This window comes from Panthera uncia, chromosome C2 (genome assembly GCF_023721935.1).
Source record: "Panthera uncia isolate 11264 chromosome C2, Puncia_PCG_1.0, whole genome shotgun sequence".
NCBI classification, from domain to species: Eukaryota; Metazoa; Chordata; class Mammalia; order Carnivora; family Felidae; genus Panthera; species Panthera uncia.
This window is the reverse complement of record NC_064810.1, coordinates 68,441,440-68,458,161: the sequence shown is the minus strand read 5'-3', so window position 1 is coordinate 68,458,161 and position 16,722 is coordinate 68,441,440. Positions and strand designations below refer to the sequence as shown.

At 45.8% G+C, this 16,722-nt stretch overlaps 1 protein-coding gene across 1 annotated transcript in view; it reads right to left on the bottom strand.

Annotated features, from left to right (window-relative positions):
- Window positions 1-16,722, bottom strand: part of LOC125921576 (kalirin) — a 283,687-nt gene that overhangs the window by 233,562 nt on the left and 33,403 nt on the right. Inside the window, exons 5-6 of the mRNA XM_049629181.1 lie at window positions 10,052-10,244; window positions 9,121-9,633 (exon numbers count right to left, since the gene is read on the bottom strand). Of these exons, the coding sequence (XP_049485138.1) occupies window positions 9,121-9,633; window positions 10,052-10,244 (706 nt within the window). The remainder of the gene's footprint in view (window positions 1-9,120; window positions 9,634-10,051; window positions 10,245-16,722) is intronic.

The following is a 16,722-nucleotide window of genomic DNA, read 5'->3' as shown; positions in this document are numbered from 1 at the left end:
GTAGAGACTCAGTTTGTTCTTTCACTTAACAAATTATACCTGAATTTCTTTTTGTTCTTCAAAAACAGTACTTAAGACATTCCTTCCACTTCCCCTACTGGGGCAGAGCTGACCTGTTACCTTTATTCCTTGGGCTACCACCCACTGTCTTCCCAAAAACACTCTAGGCACCCCAGCCCTAATTCCCACCTAGAAAGCAACACAGACCTAGATACTGAACCAGGCTCTAACCACCAGAGTGGGTATTATTTCTGTGCCATCCTTTTCTCATAAGCTATCAGGAATCACATCAATGCCGAACCTGATTTTCCCTATGCTTCTCTACCCAGTGCTTGGGTGGGAGACAGAGTCCCCAGCACCTAGCAGAGGACCTGGCACATAGTAGACATGTAATGTCAGCTGACAAGGGAGTGAATCAGTGTTTCTCAGTTACTTTCCTGTGCCTCACACAACTTCTGTCTCTGATCAGGACCTTCTGTTTCTAGCTCACCTAAATTGCTACAGACAGAATCAGTGTGGCAACCTGGATTCTGGAAACATTTTTAACGTAGTGTCCATGTTCTCGATTCCAAGGGGCCACTATGGGGTCCACAGTTCTGTAGGGTCCACTTATAAGTAGAGGCCACATATGCAGGCTATTTACATATGGCTGTCTGGTCTCACCCCTTGGGAGATCTGAGAGGGAGCTCCACCCCTCGCCCCGTGCCTAGACTTCCTCCCAGTCCTGCCTCCAATCTGCTCTCCACACCTACAGGCCTCCTGCAGACCTGTGACCTCTGTATACACTGGGGCTGAAAATGCAGGAGAGGCAGAAAGGATGGAAGGAGGAGAAAAACAGCTTTGAGAGAAAACACTTGCACATGCAGTCTGCAGAACACTGTGACTTGGATTATTTTTGGACTCTAATGTTTCTAATGTTCAAGAGGAGGAAATGAGAAAAGTAAGTAGAGATTCCCAGGACCGGCAGGCTGGAAATAATACAGGACACTGTGTCCTGTCTTGGGGCGGGATACGGACACACTTCCTCACCCTGAGCCCAGGCAGTGGGGGGTGCAGAGGGTGGTGGTTTAGGCTCCCGTAGGAGGAGGGAGGGCAGGAACAAGAGGGCATGAAGCTTTTCTCCAAAAAAAGCAGGAAATTACAAACTGCCCAGTAAAGACCTTGCCCTCTGGCTGCCCCAAGGTTGCAGCTTTTTGAAGCCATCCTCCCAACAAGAAGGGCTCAGGCAAGTGAACCACAGAGACTTGGCCGCATGTACCCTGGAGACCTGTCCAGCACCTTCCCTTTCACTAGAGCAGTGATGAGGACCCCCACCCTCCATTCCTCCCCAGCCCCTGCAGCCACCTCCTAGGTTGCTAGCTGGCCCGTGCACCCCTTCTCCTGCAGGGCAAGGTCAGCGTGTGTGTGTGTGTGTGAGTGTGTGTGCGTGTGTGTGTGTGTGTGTGTGTTGGAGGAGGGGAGTAGCCCCAGCCTCAGAGCAGAGGGCCATCTTCCTACACTGCCCACCCAACTCTTTCCCAGGCATACTTCCCAACCTCACCAAGCCTCAGCTCTCCCACCCACGAAACGATGCCCATATTCACGCCTGCCTGGCCTGCTACACAAAGCAGATGGGAGACCAAATGATGAACCACCAACTGGATGACTTTGGGTGGGTCTCTACCCTGGGTCAAAGTTTTTTATGTAAAAGGAAGGGCTGGACCACAAAACCTCTAAGGTCAGGAGTGTGAGAAGACTTTAAAAACTGACATTTAAAAAAAATATTATGTATTATAATTGCTACAATGGCACTTCAGTTTGACAAATGACTATGGAGTCATGCTTGCTGCTGACTTGAGGGGTGTGGGGCTTGGACATGTGGCAAAGAGAAACAGCCAGTGTCTGGCAGGGAGGAGAGGCAGAGGAATTTCTCCACAAGTGGTCTTAGTGGTTCTCATCGCTCCAGGCAGGATAAGACTTTGGGTCTTGCTTTGGGCCCTGGGGAATGATCAGAAATGTTTATACCTTGGAGGGAGAGGACAGGAAACAGCAGTGGATACTTTGCCCAGTGACAGGGCATCCTGGGGATGTCCTAAATTGCTAATGTGGTTAACAGACATACAAACAGCAAAACACAATAAGCACGTAACCCTTAGCACAGTGCCCTGATGCCTGCTGCGATGTCCTTCCCCCAGCGGGCCCCATAAATATTTTCTCATAGTAACATGAAAGTAACATTATTTTTTTTTGCACCGATCTCCAAGAAGATCAAAATATGTAGATGTGTTTCTTGGATGGACTGTAGGAAGTGTTTCTGGCCCCAAGTTTGCAGGAGAATAAGACAAATACACTTTTAGCTATAATGCAAAGCAGAAGGTGACAAGTATCTCAGATACATAACGTACATGGGGAGGGGGCAATCCCATCCCCCTGGGAGAATCACTTTCCTCTGTGGCTGCTTCAGGGACAGACTGTTTTCCAAGAGACCTTTCCTGTGGCAACTTCCCAAACCTGGACCCATCACATATGACCCCCATTTGACCTAGGTGCTCCTCTTTGTGCCTCGGGCCAGGGCACCACACAACCTAGTGACCTCTGGGGACCCCTATGAACCTACATCCTAATTGCCAATTTCTCTCACAACTCAATCCTCAATTTTGTTTCATTTAGGGATTACCAAAAATTATCTGGAGCAAGTCCATTGGGAAGATAGCTTGGATGACACTCTGTGTGGTCTTGGCAGGCACCCAGTGATTGAAGAGGAAGCCATGACTGAACCATCACAAGAAGAAGGAAGGGAAATCTGGTGCCAGGCACCTCCACACATCACCCCACTCGATTTTCATAACAGGCCCAGGCAGCTCAGGCCCCCCCCTTTTTTTTTTTAAAGCAAGAACAGAACTCGACAGATGATGGTTTTCGTTGCTGAGAAAGACTTATTTTCCATCACCAGCCAAGGTGATAACTCTGAAGAGAGAAGAGCCTACTGTAGATATATAGGGAAGAATGAATAACAAAAAGGCAAAAATGTTTACAGAATTGCTGAGCTATAAAGAGGCTTAGATATCATTAGTAGGGCAAGTCTGAAAGGAAGAGGAATGACAGGCACTATTGACTGAGGTGGGTGGGGGTCTTTATCAAACTACTTTGGAGATTCTGATATGTTCCCTTACAAACCTGTTCTCTACCACAATGCCACCACTACGACAGCCACACACGTGCCTCACCACCACACTTCTCCCGTTGAAAGGCACTTTCACAAAGAGAGAGTATTAGTAATGAGAATAGTGTGGTGTAGAAGCAGAAAAGTTAAAAGAAACTGAGTTAGCCCGAATTCTTCATCTTTGTTTTGTTGGGAGCATAACTGGTGGTCAGAGATTAAAGACGTGTGTAAGGTCTCCCAACTGACAAAGTGGCACCTCAGAACCAATCTGAATTCCCACTCACACAGCTCCATTTCAGGCCAGATGGCACCCTTGCATGTAAACAGAATTCCACCATGCAAGGATGAAGATGCAGGAAGGTATTTAGAATTAGGTTCTGCAAAGAGATCTTTCCCATAGGCAGCATCGTGAGGGTAGGCTCAGATGACCACTGAGGCCAGTCTCATCAAAGCAAATGCAAAGGTCTCGTCTGAGCAGATGCCTGGGTTACAGAGGAGGTGGGCACCTAAATACCACTCCAACTGTGGTCTTGAGCATGTCCCAAGCATTGGTTCACCCATGAAACAAACACACTATGCTGCATAAACCAATAATAGGCATAATTCCAGTACTGGAAGCCCTGCAGAGTGGCTTAGTCCTCCCTCTTTTGGGAATTCTCCCACAAGGTAGTGGGAATATACTCCTTTCTAGAATGGCTTTGGGCAAGACTAGAGCATGGGCCTCCTGGGTAGACATCAGTTTTTATTCAGAAGAGGAATAGATGAAGATTTCTCTATCAGTTAAGTCCCTTATACACTGGAGTCCTTTGAGGCTCTTGTTTCCTGCAAAGACTGGAAGATTGTGGGCCTTCCGCAGACTGGAAAGTTGGATGGTGCAGCAGCTCCAGTATTTTCTTTATCTTTTTTTTTAAGGTTGTATTCATTTTTGAGAGAGAAAGAGAGACAGAGTACAAGTGGGGGAGGGGCAGAGAGAGAGGGAGACACAGAATCTGAAGCAGGCTCCAGGCTCTGAGCTGTCAGCACAGAGCCCGATACAGGGTTCAAACCCATGAGCCATGAGATCATGACCTGAGCCGAAGTCAGACTCCTAACCAACTGAGCCATCCAGGAGCCCCACCTCCAGTAGTTTCTGATATATGTCACTGGCATCAGTACACTGGTGGGCATCATGAGGTCACAATGGCTGTCATCATGACAGTGTGGGAGGTAGACTTTCTGATCTCAAGGTCTTTTCCAGTTCTGCCGTTCTAAGATGTGCCCTAGGCACCCAGGAAAGGGAGGGGAGCAGCTAGGAAGGATCCTCCACTGAGGAGCAAGAGGACATGGAATGAGGCTACTTAATGACATTAATACCACAAACTGCCCCCTACTGGGGAAGAGCCCTCCCTTCTCTCTGGTAATGGGATATGACTGCAGGGCAGACACCTCCATCATACAAGGTCCACTGCAGCTGTGGGGGCAATCAGCTGTGAGACAGGTCTGCGAAGAGAGTCGTAATCTGCACCTGGCTAATGAGGACAGCCCGCCTGTGTTCTGTGAGCACAGTGGAGGACAGGCCCATTAGTTACAGGCTAGAGAGCACAGGACCAAGGCAGTGCTGCTCATCTTCCAACAAGATGCATTGTGCACTACTTGTATCACCTCTGAATTGCCCAGCCCTCCCACAAATTGCTCATTAAGGTTTTCCTAACATTTCTGAGCTGCAATATTCCCTCTTCTCTAAAAACCCCCAATCATGGAGGTTGTGCCTAGGGCATGGGGTGCACACAGCAGACATAAGTAATAATAAATAGCAGTTTGTGACAGCTTGCTGTTCCAGGACAGAAATTCTAGCCTACTCATCTTTATCCAAGTGCCTTGTTTGGGGATCATGACAACTGCTCACAGAAGTTCATTAAATGAATAGTGGCCTACTTTACGAGTTATCGTGGAACAGAGTCCTTCCTCCCTAAGTGTTTAATTGGCAGAGAAAATGGCTCCCTCCTCACCACCCCCAAGATGAGGAAGGATCATTTCAGGGGTCAGAGGAAAGTGATGAGAAATGGCTTCACTCCCCAAGACCAGCTGGTAAATGGGGAGTACCACGTATTATTCAAGCCCTAGGAAACAGCTGTCACCCCACAGAGCCAGAGGTGACAGACCCAGCACTCACCTCTTTACAAAAGTAGGAGCTGGGTGATCACCAGACTCCTCGATTTGCTAAGAGTTTCCCAGATCTGGAATTACAGGCCTCCGACAAGACTCCCACCAGAAGGGAGGCTAGGACATGGCTCATGCAGTAACTATTTCCTCCCACCCTTGTTTAGATGTGGATCCACGCAGACAACCCTTACCCCAAACCACCACCCTCTTCATCCCCTTTCAAAAACACCAAATAAGTCGAGGGCTGAGCACTTGACTCTGCACAGATATTTTAAATTAATCTTGAAGCAACTTAAAAGGGCTGTTTTCTCTCCTGCCCCACACTGAGCACATTTTCTGTGGCAGCTGGGTCAAGCCTGAGCAACATTTTCACCACTGACTCAATATCAAAATATTCCTGAGCTGCCCTCTTCCCATCATTCCTTTCACTCCGTGTTTCATTTTTTATATTCTCTCCCCTCCCCCTCTACACACACCAAGCACACCACACACATGCCACACACACATACTTCTTTCTATGGTATGAATACACCACAGAACATGGATCCTAAACTTAAGAGTCTCTGCAGAGAACTCAGGGCTTGTGTACTTGGACAGGAAAAAAATATGCCCTTATTGTCACTAACATGTAACTGAAATATAGCATTCCTTTCCGTTATGAATGCAGGCAGCAAACTACATTAATGTTAGCAATACTTGTGCCTCTGATATCAACAGAAACACACACTCAGATCACATCAGGTTTTGCCCTGAAATGTCACTTATGCTCATCACTACTTCAAAATTATGGTAGGTAGAAGACTTCAAATAGAACTTGTTATTTAACAATGTTCCTAAAGAAGTATTCAAGTTATGGCTATTTTAAAAAAATGTAATAACTGTACTTCAATAATTATTTTTCAAGGCCATATGTGTGTGTGTGTGTGTGTGTGTGTGTAATACATACATATACATATATATATGTATGATATGTATGTATATATGTGTGTGTGTATACACATATATGTGTGTGTACATGTACATATATATTATTTTGTACATTTACAAATGTTACTCTGAGAAGGGTCCATAGGCTTCCCCAGAACAAAGAGGTCCATAGCACAGAAAGGTTAAGAGCACCTGCTGTTGAGTGTGCCTTTGAAGGTGGGATTTGAGGTCGTCCCCTGAATCATCAGGGCATGGGCCAGATGGCTTAGGGGCTAACAGGCAGTGTTCAGTGGTAGCAAGAGGCAGGTCCTGGGAGTTAGAGATAGCAGGCTATTGGGTTAAAAGTTAGGTTGGGCTTTGGAGACAGAACAAATACTAGCTCTGTCTAACCAAGAGTGTGATCTTGAGAAAATCACACTCTGGGTTAGAGAAAGAATCAAGAATGAATTGAGAAGATACATGTGTGGCAAAATTCCTGCCTGGCTGACTGGTGCTTGGCTGACTCTAGAAGGTCAGCCTTCCCTACCTGGGGACTTCTGAGGTTAAGGTATTTTGTTTTGTGTGTTTTGTTTGTGACACAGGCGTTATCTGTGCCCTATGCAGGCTTCCCATATCCTTGAGCTTCATGGGTGCAGGGAAGTGCCTAAAACAAAACACTTCTGGGCAGACCTGAGTCCTCGGCCTCCCCTTATGACCCTGGCTCACTGAAACAGGCACCCAGGCCAGGCTGTAAAGCAGATTCCTTGCCCCAGAGCAGAAGAGACTGCAAGTAAAAAGGAGATGTCCAGATCTTTCCACTATTGGTTACAGGAGCCAAAGTACCTGCCTCTGGCTTCACAGAGCATCTGGCTTCCGACCTGGTGTCTCTCATCATTTGGTGAGCAGTGACAGTGACTCTGTAGTCCAAGTAGACTCTGTAGTCTACTACCCCTTCCTAGAGGGGAGTAGGCCAGGGCTGGAACCAGGCACTGGGCCACTGGGCAAGGAGCCCTCAGGAAGGCTAGGGAGACCTCACAGCTCCTAAGGTTGTGCAAGAAACTCTCCTACATATCTCTTCCAAAAACTGGCTTAAATGAGATTCAAAATTCCTTTTGTAGAAAGGGGCTATGTAATCTTTAAAAATTACACATATTGGTTTTCATCTGATTATGAACTATAAAAGATTAGAAAGCACAGAATAATTATACAGAGAGGGGCGCCTGGGTGGCTCAGCCAGCTGAGCATCTGACTTTGGCTCAGGTCATGATCTCACAGCTCATGGGTTCAAGCCCTGTGTCGGGCTCTGTGCTGACAGGCCAGAGCCTGGAGCCTGCTTCAGGTTCTGTGTCTCCTTCTCTCTCTGCCCCTCCCCTGCTCACACTCTGTGTCTCTCTCCCTCTATCTCTGTCCAAAATAAATAAAAATGAAAAAAATTATATAAAAAAAGAATATTTATACAGAAATTAAATCAACCATAACCATAAACCCTTGAAATCAAAACTATTAGCACTGTGATGAATTTTGTCCATTTATACCTATGTTGGCACTCTCACATAAATTGGGATCATAATTATATATAGTTTTATATCCCGATTTCATTACTTACAAACACATAAGGACATTTTCAATATAGGATCTTAAAAGACACAAAACCATTGCATCAGATGCTGTCTATAAAACTCACAGGTTACCACAATGTCACGGTATGCCTAAGAGTGGTATTATGCATTTGAATAGAAGTTATCCCCAGAACACTGATAGGAGGAAAACCTATTTCACTCTTCTTAAAGTGCATATAATAGTAAACTCTCTTCTTTAGCTTGAAGAGAATCTAGAGAAGATACTTCTGTATCCCTGGCAAAGAAGCACTATATGATATTTTTCTTTTTCACTTTCTCACATGTCCCCTGATAAGGGGAAAGCTTTGAAAATTCACTGCTGGAAAAGTGGGGTCTTGCTTGAGAAAGTACACAGCAGCTGAGGAAAATCCTCCAGAAAGCAGTGGTATGGAAGGAAGAACCTTGTACTTCAAACAGAAGAAAGCTGGATTCATACGTCAAGTCTGCCATTATAGCCCCAGGATCAAAGAGCACCCGTTTCCCTGTATATCAGCAGAAACACCACCACCCACCTCAAAGGATCAAAGGGCTGCACAGATTAAATAAGACTCTGTATGTGAAAGTGCTTTGTCAACGGTAAAGGACACTGCAGGACAATAATCACTAAGTCGTGTTATTGCGACTGGTAACAGTATTGCTATTCTTGTGGCTTAGCTGGCTTGAACCACTCACTGCATGTCCTGAGAGGGGCAGCATCCAACAGTGCAAAAGTGTGGACTTCACAATCACATCACACTTCTCAGTCTGGCCAAGTTATTTGCCTTCCCAGTTTCTTCATCTATAAAATGGGATAACCGTCATATACCTACCCCTTACAACTCTTGAGATGATTAAAATAAGTTAATTTACACATGGTGCTTACAACACTATCTGGCATATAATAAACACTACATAAAGGGAGATTTAAAGAGTCAACAATCAGGGCCTGGGTGGCTCAGTCAGTTAAGTGTCTGACTCTTGGTTTCTGCTCAGGTCATGATCTCATGATTTGTGACTTTGAGCCCCGCATCGGACTCTGTGCTGACAGTGCAGAGCCTGCTTGGGATTCTCTCTCTCCCTCTCTCTCTGCCCCTCCCCTGCTCACTCACGCGCGCGCTCTCTCTCTCTCAAAAATAAACACTTTTTTTAAAAAGTCAGTGATCAATGACCAAATAAATCATCCCAAACCAGTAGGCACATTTTTAAAGCTTTCCACAAAAGTATTATTAATCAGGAAGTTGGACCAGCAGCCTCTGTAAGTTCCCCTAAAAAGCTAAGCAGCAACTCCCAACACACACAAGCCCACTTCAGTCTGGCCGGCTCCCCTCCTACCTTCTCGGCATCCTGCTCAAAAAGCCGTAGCTGGAAGCACTGGTCCAACTTGAGCTTGCGCACATGCCACATCTGGTGCAGGTGCTGCCGGGTGGAGTGCAGCTTGTCCAGGAGGCTGGTGATCTTGGGCACCAGGCTCTGGAAGTCGGCGCTACCCGGGATGCAGTTGCGCCCTGAGAAGCCATCACTGCAGCGGATACACTGCAGCAGCCGCTGCCCCTCCCGGTCCAGCTCCTCCACAGGGGCCTTCAGCACCTTCTTCTTGAGCTGCGTGTGCTCGTCGATGAGGCGCCGTGAGCCTTCCACGTCCACGGGGAACTCCTTCCGGGCCAGCATCTCCTGTAGGTCCTCGAGGCGTGAGAGCAGGTGCACAGCACTGTTGAAGAACTCCTCCAGGGAGAGCCGCAGCTCGATCCACTCTTCGTGGTTGTAGTCCAGTGAGCCATCAAACTCCTCGGTCAGCTGGGAGGGGTCCACCAGTTTCGTGAGGCCCTCCACGGACACCATGCTTGTCTGAGAGGGGTAGACACAGAGAGGGGGACTCAGTGATGTGGAGTGAGCAGGGGGAAGACCCCAGGGCAGCCCCAGGCAGAAGACAGAGAGTCAAGGGGAAAGGCTGACATAAATCCACACGTTAATGACCACAGCCTGCCTCAGAAAGGGCGAGTGGGAGAGCATGCAGCCCATGGGTCAGGAGCCACAAATCAGCCGGGGTCAGCAGTTTCAACAGACTGGCTGACAGCCCGGGACAATCTCTTGAGCCTCTTATTCCTTCCAAGACTTACTGGTAAGGCCACAGTAGCTGACGAATCCTGAAATATCAGCCCCTGCCATCCTGCATATTGTAGGGTAAGTGGAGAAGCAGAAGTGAGAAATGTGTGGGTAGCAGAAGGGAAGGGAAAGGGGGTGCTAAGAGAGAGGTCTGGCTCACCTCAAAGATGAATTTGGAGCTGCCAAAGTTGGTCTTCTGTTTCTGCCAGAAGTTGTCGGGTTTGATGATGAGGGCCACATGGATCTCAGCTGGAAAGGCTTCCTGTAGCGTCTTGAGGAGGGGCTTGATGAGGTCCCACTTGGAGCCCCGCATGTCGATGATGACGGTGAAGCCACGTTTGCACACGTCCTCACTGTGGGGAGGTCAGAGGTCAGGCACGGTCACTCTGGGTGGCTAAGACTTTGGGGAACGCAGTCAGAAAGCATCCAGAAAGCTGCTTTCCTTTTCACCTGGACCCCTCCAGCTTCACACCATGTTTCCTGGCTGCTTTCTAACCCAACTCAAAATGCACTGCCTCAGAAAACCTTTAGATTAACCCCATCTGACCTAGGGCATTCTGGCTTCTTCCAGCACTTAGCACGTAACTCAGCCCTCCCTACAGTCAGTCGTACTTGTTGGGATGTTTATGTGCAAGCGTTCAGAGTTGTATTTGATTTTCTTTTAATTTTTGTCTCCTTTTCTTGCTCCTGGCATGAATCATGATTTCCCCATTTGAATACAAGCTCTTCAAAGACAAGGACCCTACTGCCCTTAAACATGACATGAAAAACTTTTGGTATGAGTTCTGACCTTCCCTGTGCCTACCTCAATACAGACACTGGTATGCTTTACCACTGAACTCAAAGTGGGCCAAAACATCTTTTTCTTCAGTGGGCTCTAGGCTGATTTGACCAGTGGATTAGCAATGGTACACAGAGCATTGATAACATATATTTGCCACCACTGTATTTAAAATGTATTACTTGTAAAGGCACCTGGGTGACTCAGTTGGCTGAGTGTCCAACTCTTGATTTCAGCTCAGGTCACGATCACACAATTGTGAGATTGAGCCCTGCATAGAGCTCTGTGCTGACAGTGTGGAGCCTGCTTGGGATTCTCTCTCTCCCTCTCTCTATGCCTTTCTGTCTGTCTGTCTGTCTGTCTGTCTCTCTCTCTCAAAATAAATAAATAAAATAAACATTAAAAAAATGTATTACTTGTAGTTTAAAATGTGTATTGGCTTCTAAAAAATCATGTTGCTGAGTCATGCTGATTACTCTTAGATGGCCAAGGGTGGGGCTGGTTGGGATGTGGTCCAGTTGTCTCACGTCCTTCCATTACACCAGTCAGGATGTAAAAAGACATGTTTCAGGAAGTTAAGAGAGGGGAAACTACTCTTGAAATCAAGGCCAGATGAAGTGACAGTGACCATCTTGAACACCAAAAAGTAATTAGGCTAAGTGAATCAAGATGTTGCTATATAACTTATTAAGTAGCAAAATTTATTTAAGCACTTGGACTTTAAGTATAACTCCTAAGAAATCAAAGAAAAAAATGAAAGCAAAAATAGTTATAACATGTCAGTTTGGAAGCAATTCTATGTTTTGGTAGTTAGGGGTCTTTCCTTCCACCCGTCTTGGTTTTCTTAACATATGTATCTATTTTATAACTCAAAATAGATTTTGGTTAGTTCACATTAAAAAAATTTTTTAATGTTTATTTATTTTTGAGAGAGAGAGAGACAGAGTGCAAGCAGGGGAGGGGCAGAGAGAGAGGGAGATGCAGAATCCAAAGCAGGCTCCAGGCTCTGAGCTGTCAGCACAGAACCCGATGCAGGGCTTGAACTCACAAACCATGACATCATGACCTAAGGTGAAGTTGGACACTTAACCAACGAAGCCACCCTGGTGCCCCAATTCACATTTTTATATACATACTGGTGTAGCATTGCTTTAGGGTGTTTTGCTTAATTTCCTATTACCCAGATAGCACTTGCTTAAACCACTGTGCCTGTTGTGTGACCCACAGAGGAGTAACACCGCCTATTAATCACTTCCTGGAGGTAAGGCCACAATTGGAGGATTTAGGCCACAAAAGGAATCAAAGCCCCTCTTAGGCTTCAATCTTAAATCTCAACCAGTGTTGAGAATGTCACAGACTGGTGAAGAGATCACAGCTCCTGTGACCTTGTGACTGTCTCAAGCATAAGGCAGCTCACTTAGGCTTCCCAGTTTGACAGGAAACTCCCCAGGCAAGTTGTTGCTACAAATGACTAGACTCAACAAGAGAGGAAGCCTGAGTCTTTTATTTCTCCCCAAAGCGTGTATCCCAAAGGAAAGGAGTTGCCTCTTCTTTGACGCGTACTGAGTCGACAAGTTGCCAGAGTCGTCCAGAAAACATTCTCTCTGCCCTATCGTCTGAAAGCAATGTGACTTTTCTTAATGTATGGGATTTCTTTCCCATTATAAGAGAAACACCTGCTAATTTATAGAAAAGTCAAAATAGTCAAAGACCTATATAAGAGAAGCTCACGATAAGAAGTTACAATACTCTGGTCTATTTCCTTCCAGTCTTTTTTGTGCATGAGGTTTTCACACTGTATAGTGTTCTATTTTTCACTGCAACAGAGGTTTTCTCCTCATATCTAAAATGTCTTAAAACTATTACATTTAATGACACATGGGCCATCTTATACCTATATTCTAACTTACTTAATCATTCTCATTATTTCTTTACAGAAAGGCAAATCAACTTTGCCGTGCACACTAGCAGTGCATGAGAGTAGCCCCCCCCCCTTACTGTCTCATTAGCACTGGCCACTGAATTTTTTTAATTTCTTGTTTTAATTTTTTAAAGTTTATTTATTTTGAGAGTGTGAGCACGCGCGCATGCACACGCAATGGGGGAGGGGCAGAGTGAGAGAGAAAGAGACAGAAAATCCCGAGCCTGTACTGTCAGTGCACAGCGTCTACTGTTAGAGTTTGTGGGGCACAAACTCACAAACCTGAGCCAAAATCAAGAGTCAGACACTTAACCAACCGAGCCACCCAAGTGCTCCTGGCCATTGAACTTTTTACATCTTTGCCCATCTTCTAGGAAAAATACTGCATTACATTTAAATACACATTTCTTTGATTACCAGGTATAGCTTATTGTTCCATAAGTATTTCCCTGTGATTACCTGAAGAGTTCTCTTATCTATTTTTCTATTAGAGTTTACTGGCTTCTCTCACTGTTCTTAGCTTCGTTTGGCTTGACTTCCACTTGTTACATGCCCACTATGTCAGGCACTGCAAGCTGACCGTGGGTCTTGCCTTTCCTTCGAGATGCCCAGCTTCCTTGTTTCCCTGCCCCTCAGGTTCCACTGCTGTAACTGTCCTTTTGCTCACATCCCTAACAACAAATAGTGACTATCCCAGTATGTAAATATGGTGAGCAGCAGCAGCCTATACACTATGAACTAATAATCCCTGACAACTAAAAGTAGAAATCAGGCACTAATATTCTCTAGGAAATTCTCCCTAGCTCAGGAGATGGGGACAGATGCCCAGGGGCTGAGTGCTGAGAGCTAATCTAATTGGCATCTTTCTATGAAAATAGTCTTATCTCCTAAGGTGCTCTGTATGTTTCGTTTCAAGTAAGAAGCATAGTTGGGGGAGGGAAAAGAACTTTTTACCAATGCTTATTCTATGCCAGAGCCTATGCTTAGGCACTTGATACCCATTCTTTCATTTTATCCTCACAATAACTTATAAAGTTGGTATGGTTATCTCCATGTAAGGAATAATGAAACAGAGGCATGGAATTTGCCTAAGGTCACATGACCACTAAGAGGCTAAACAGAGGGTCAAAACCAGGACTTTAAAGCCCAAGCTCAGGTCACTATATCATACTACACCCTACCGTATTGCTGCTACATGTGGTGTTCCTGTGATCGGGGGTGGGGGTTAAGAGTTCGTGATGGGGGATTGGATTAGGATGCTCACTGGAGATGAGGGCAATTAGCACAAGGACTCCAAGTGTATGCCCTTCCATTATGTAGTCTGTGCAAAATCACAAAATCACAGAAACAATAAAGCATGCATATTGAAAAGTTCCAGCAATTCACTTTGGTTTTGGCACATGAGTAAGAGTCAGAGAGCTATGAGGGGGTGCTGCTCTGAGTGCTTTAGAGAGCCCTGTTCTGTGCTCTGACCCTCCTCTTGCACATTTTCTCCCCCAGGGAACAAGGCAACTTGCCCCATAGAGTCCGTGTTGCCCTCACCCACCTTCTAGACTAAGCTCCTACCACCTAAAACCCTAAAATTCTCTGCCCAAAGGGCCTTTAGCCTACTCCCTGGGCCCACATGTACTTCTTTCCTAGGTTCAGTTCCCCCAAGGACAAGAAATACCAGCAGTACAAACACAAGAATGTGGCTAGAACATGGATATGTGAGCTGAGGTGTCCACACGCATGCAGAAAGACAGAGCTGGGCAGTGGGCAGAGAAGGGAGGCAGACCATGGGCTGGGGGTCAGTCTTCCTGGATTGTCAAGTTCTAGCATGGAACTCAGAGCAGTCCAACAAATATAAAAGTTAAGTTGGCCTCCTAAGTTGCTATGAAGATGCATTTATCAAAGTAGAGGGTAGACTCTTTATCAGTTCGTTAGCTTGCTATATTAATTTTCAATATTTACACATAGGGTATGTGGGTTTCTATTTGTACTCTTGCCCTGGGCATCACAGTTAGAAGTAGGCCTTCTTAGAAGAGACAGGAGTGGAAGCAGACCTCAAATCAGGATGCATCTCATACCATGGCAGGAGTGCTGGATTTATCCTAAGGGCAATGAAGAACCACTGAAGGGTGTCATTTAGGGAAGGAACATGATCAGGTGATTCGGAAGGCTTGCCCTGAAGCTGTGCAGAGGGAGAGTAAATCAGGGTCAGCCAGAGGGAGTGGCAGAAGAAGCAGAGAACCCTCTTCCTTTGGATCTTTGCTAAAATGCCTCCTAAATTAAGTCTCCCTTGGGCCACCCTATTCAAGGCTATGGCTCTCGCCTGGCACTGCCTACTTCCCTGCCCTTATTTTTCTCCTTAGCACTTATTACCATCTGGATCACATATTTTATTTTTTTACTTATTGTCCCACTTCCTTCACTGGAAAGTAACCTCAGTGAGGGCAGGGAGTTTTGTATTGATTCCACTGCTGGATCCCCAATGCCTAATACAGTGCCTGGTGCTTGTTAAGACTCAATACACTGAGGTGGCACTTAAGGCAATGGAATCTAGAACCAGCCTTCTTTGGTCTGAATCCTGGCTCCATCATTCACTTATTGAGGCACTTTAGGCAAGTTACTTTTAACCTCTATGCCTTAGCCCCTTTACTGCAAAACATGAATGAACAGGAATACTAATAGCCTATACTACAGGGCTACGTAAAGGTTAAGTTTGTTAATGCCCATAAAGTGCTTACCATGGTGCTAGACACATAATCTGTACTACGTAAGTCTTAGCTGCTATAAGAGATGCGGTGAGTGTCCCACCAGGGACACTTTATTGACCACTGTGCCCAGCCTCCAGCTCTAAAAGTGCTGTAGCTATCAGCTTACACTTGAGACCATCTCTGGAGACTTCCCTGCTGCTGATAGATGACACTTCTCCAAGAGACACGTGGGCAGTGACAACCTCACACCAGGTGGGTGTGTGTGGGGGGGTGCCTTTCTATTACAAAGGTGCCAAAGCTCAGACCCTCTACCACAAGGTGGAGTAGCTCTGAAGTGTGACTTACACTGCAGAGCCTTCTCATTCTCCAAGTCGGTCTCCGGCTAGACTTTATCTGAGACCACATCCTTGCTTAGCCCTTCCTCTTCCCTACTCTCCTTCTCCAACTCCCTTAAAGGTTTTCTTGAAGAGAATGCCCTTAATGAATAATTTATACCTGAATCCCCATCTGAAGAAACATAGCCTAAAACATACATCCACAAATTTCCTATATACATGAAATTCTGAAGGCAATTTGATATATGGCCTGGAAATTAAAAGAAATCCAGGTTGCAAATTTTGACTCGGGGATCGTACAGTGACTGGCACAGAGTAGGCATTCAATAATATTTGCTGAATGGATACATTCATGAACTTTGGTAGTAGATATGCACAGAAGTGAGTAAGCACCCAGTGAAAATGAGTAAGACAAAGAGAAACTTCCTGAGTCAAAGATAGAATTTATGGGAATATCAGTGTTTCAGAGATGGGAGAAGAAAGTAGATGAGCCTGAGGAAAAAATGCAGAGAGGTTAGAGAAAACCAAGAGAGGAAGAAATCAGGGAAGGGAGGATTTCAAGGAGGAACTGCAGTGTCAAATGCTGCAAAGAGGTAAGTCATTAACTGAGGTCAGAACTTTTCCATTTAGCAACTAAGAGGCATCGGTCCCATTGGTCAGGGCAATTTCAGTGGGGTGTTAGCACAGAGATTGGGTGGAGCAGGGAAGCAGTCTTCCTATTTGATCTCTGAGATGATTATAGGAAATGTCAAAGTCATCGGAGGTTGCTTTTGGTGCACTCCCATCCCTGGCCCTGTCTTCCCAACTCTGGAAACAGCCAGGGTCTGCACACTGCTCTTTGGCTGCCCAAGCCCCAGGTGGCTCCCCAGCCTGCCTCTGCCCCAAGCCTACATGCCCCCAGACCTCTTTTACTCTCAGCATGCTCGATGGAGAGCAATTTGAGTAAACCAATTTACCCTGGAATAAAACAGGTAGCCTTCCTTTTCCCTTTAGGTTATTTACCTTTTAAATAATATTTATTAGCCCAAGTTAAATGATCAGCAGCACATATGGCCACGTTGTATATGGGGAGGAGGGAGTGTAGAAAGGTGAAGC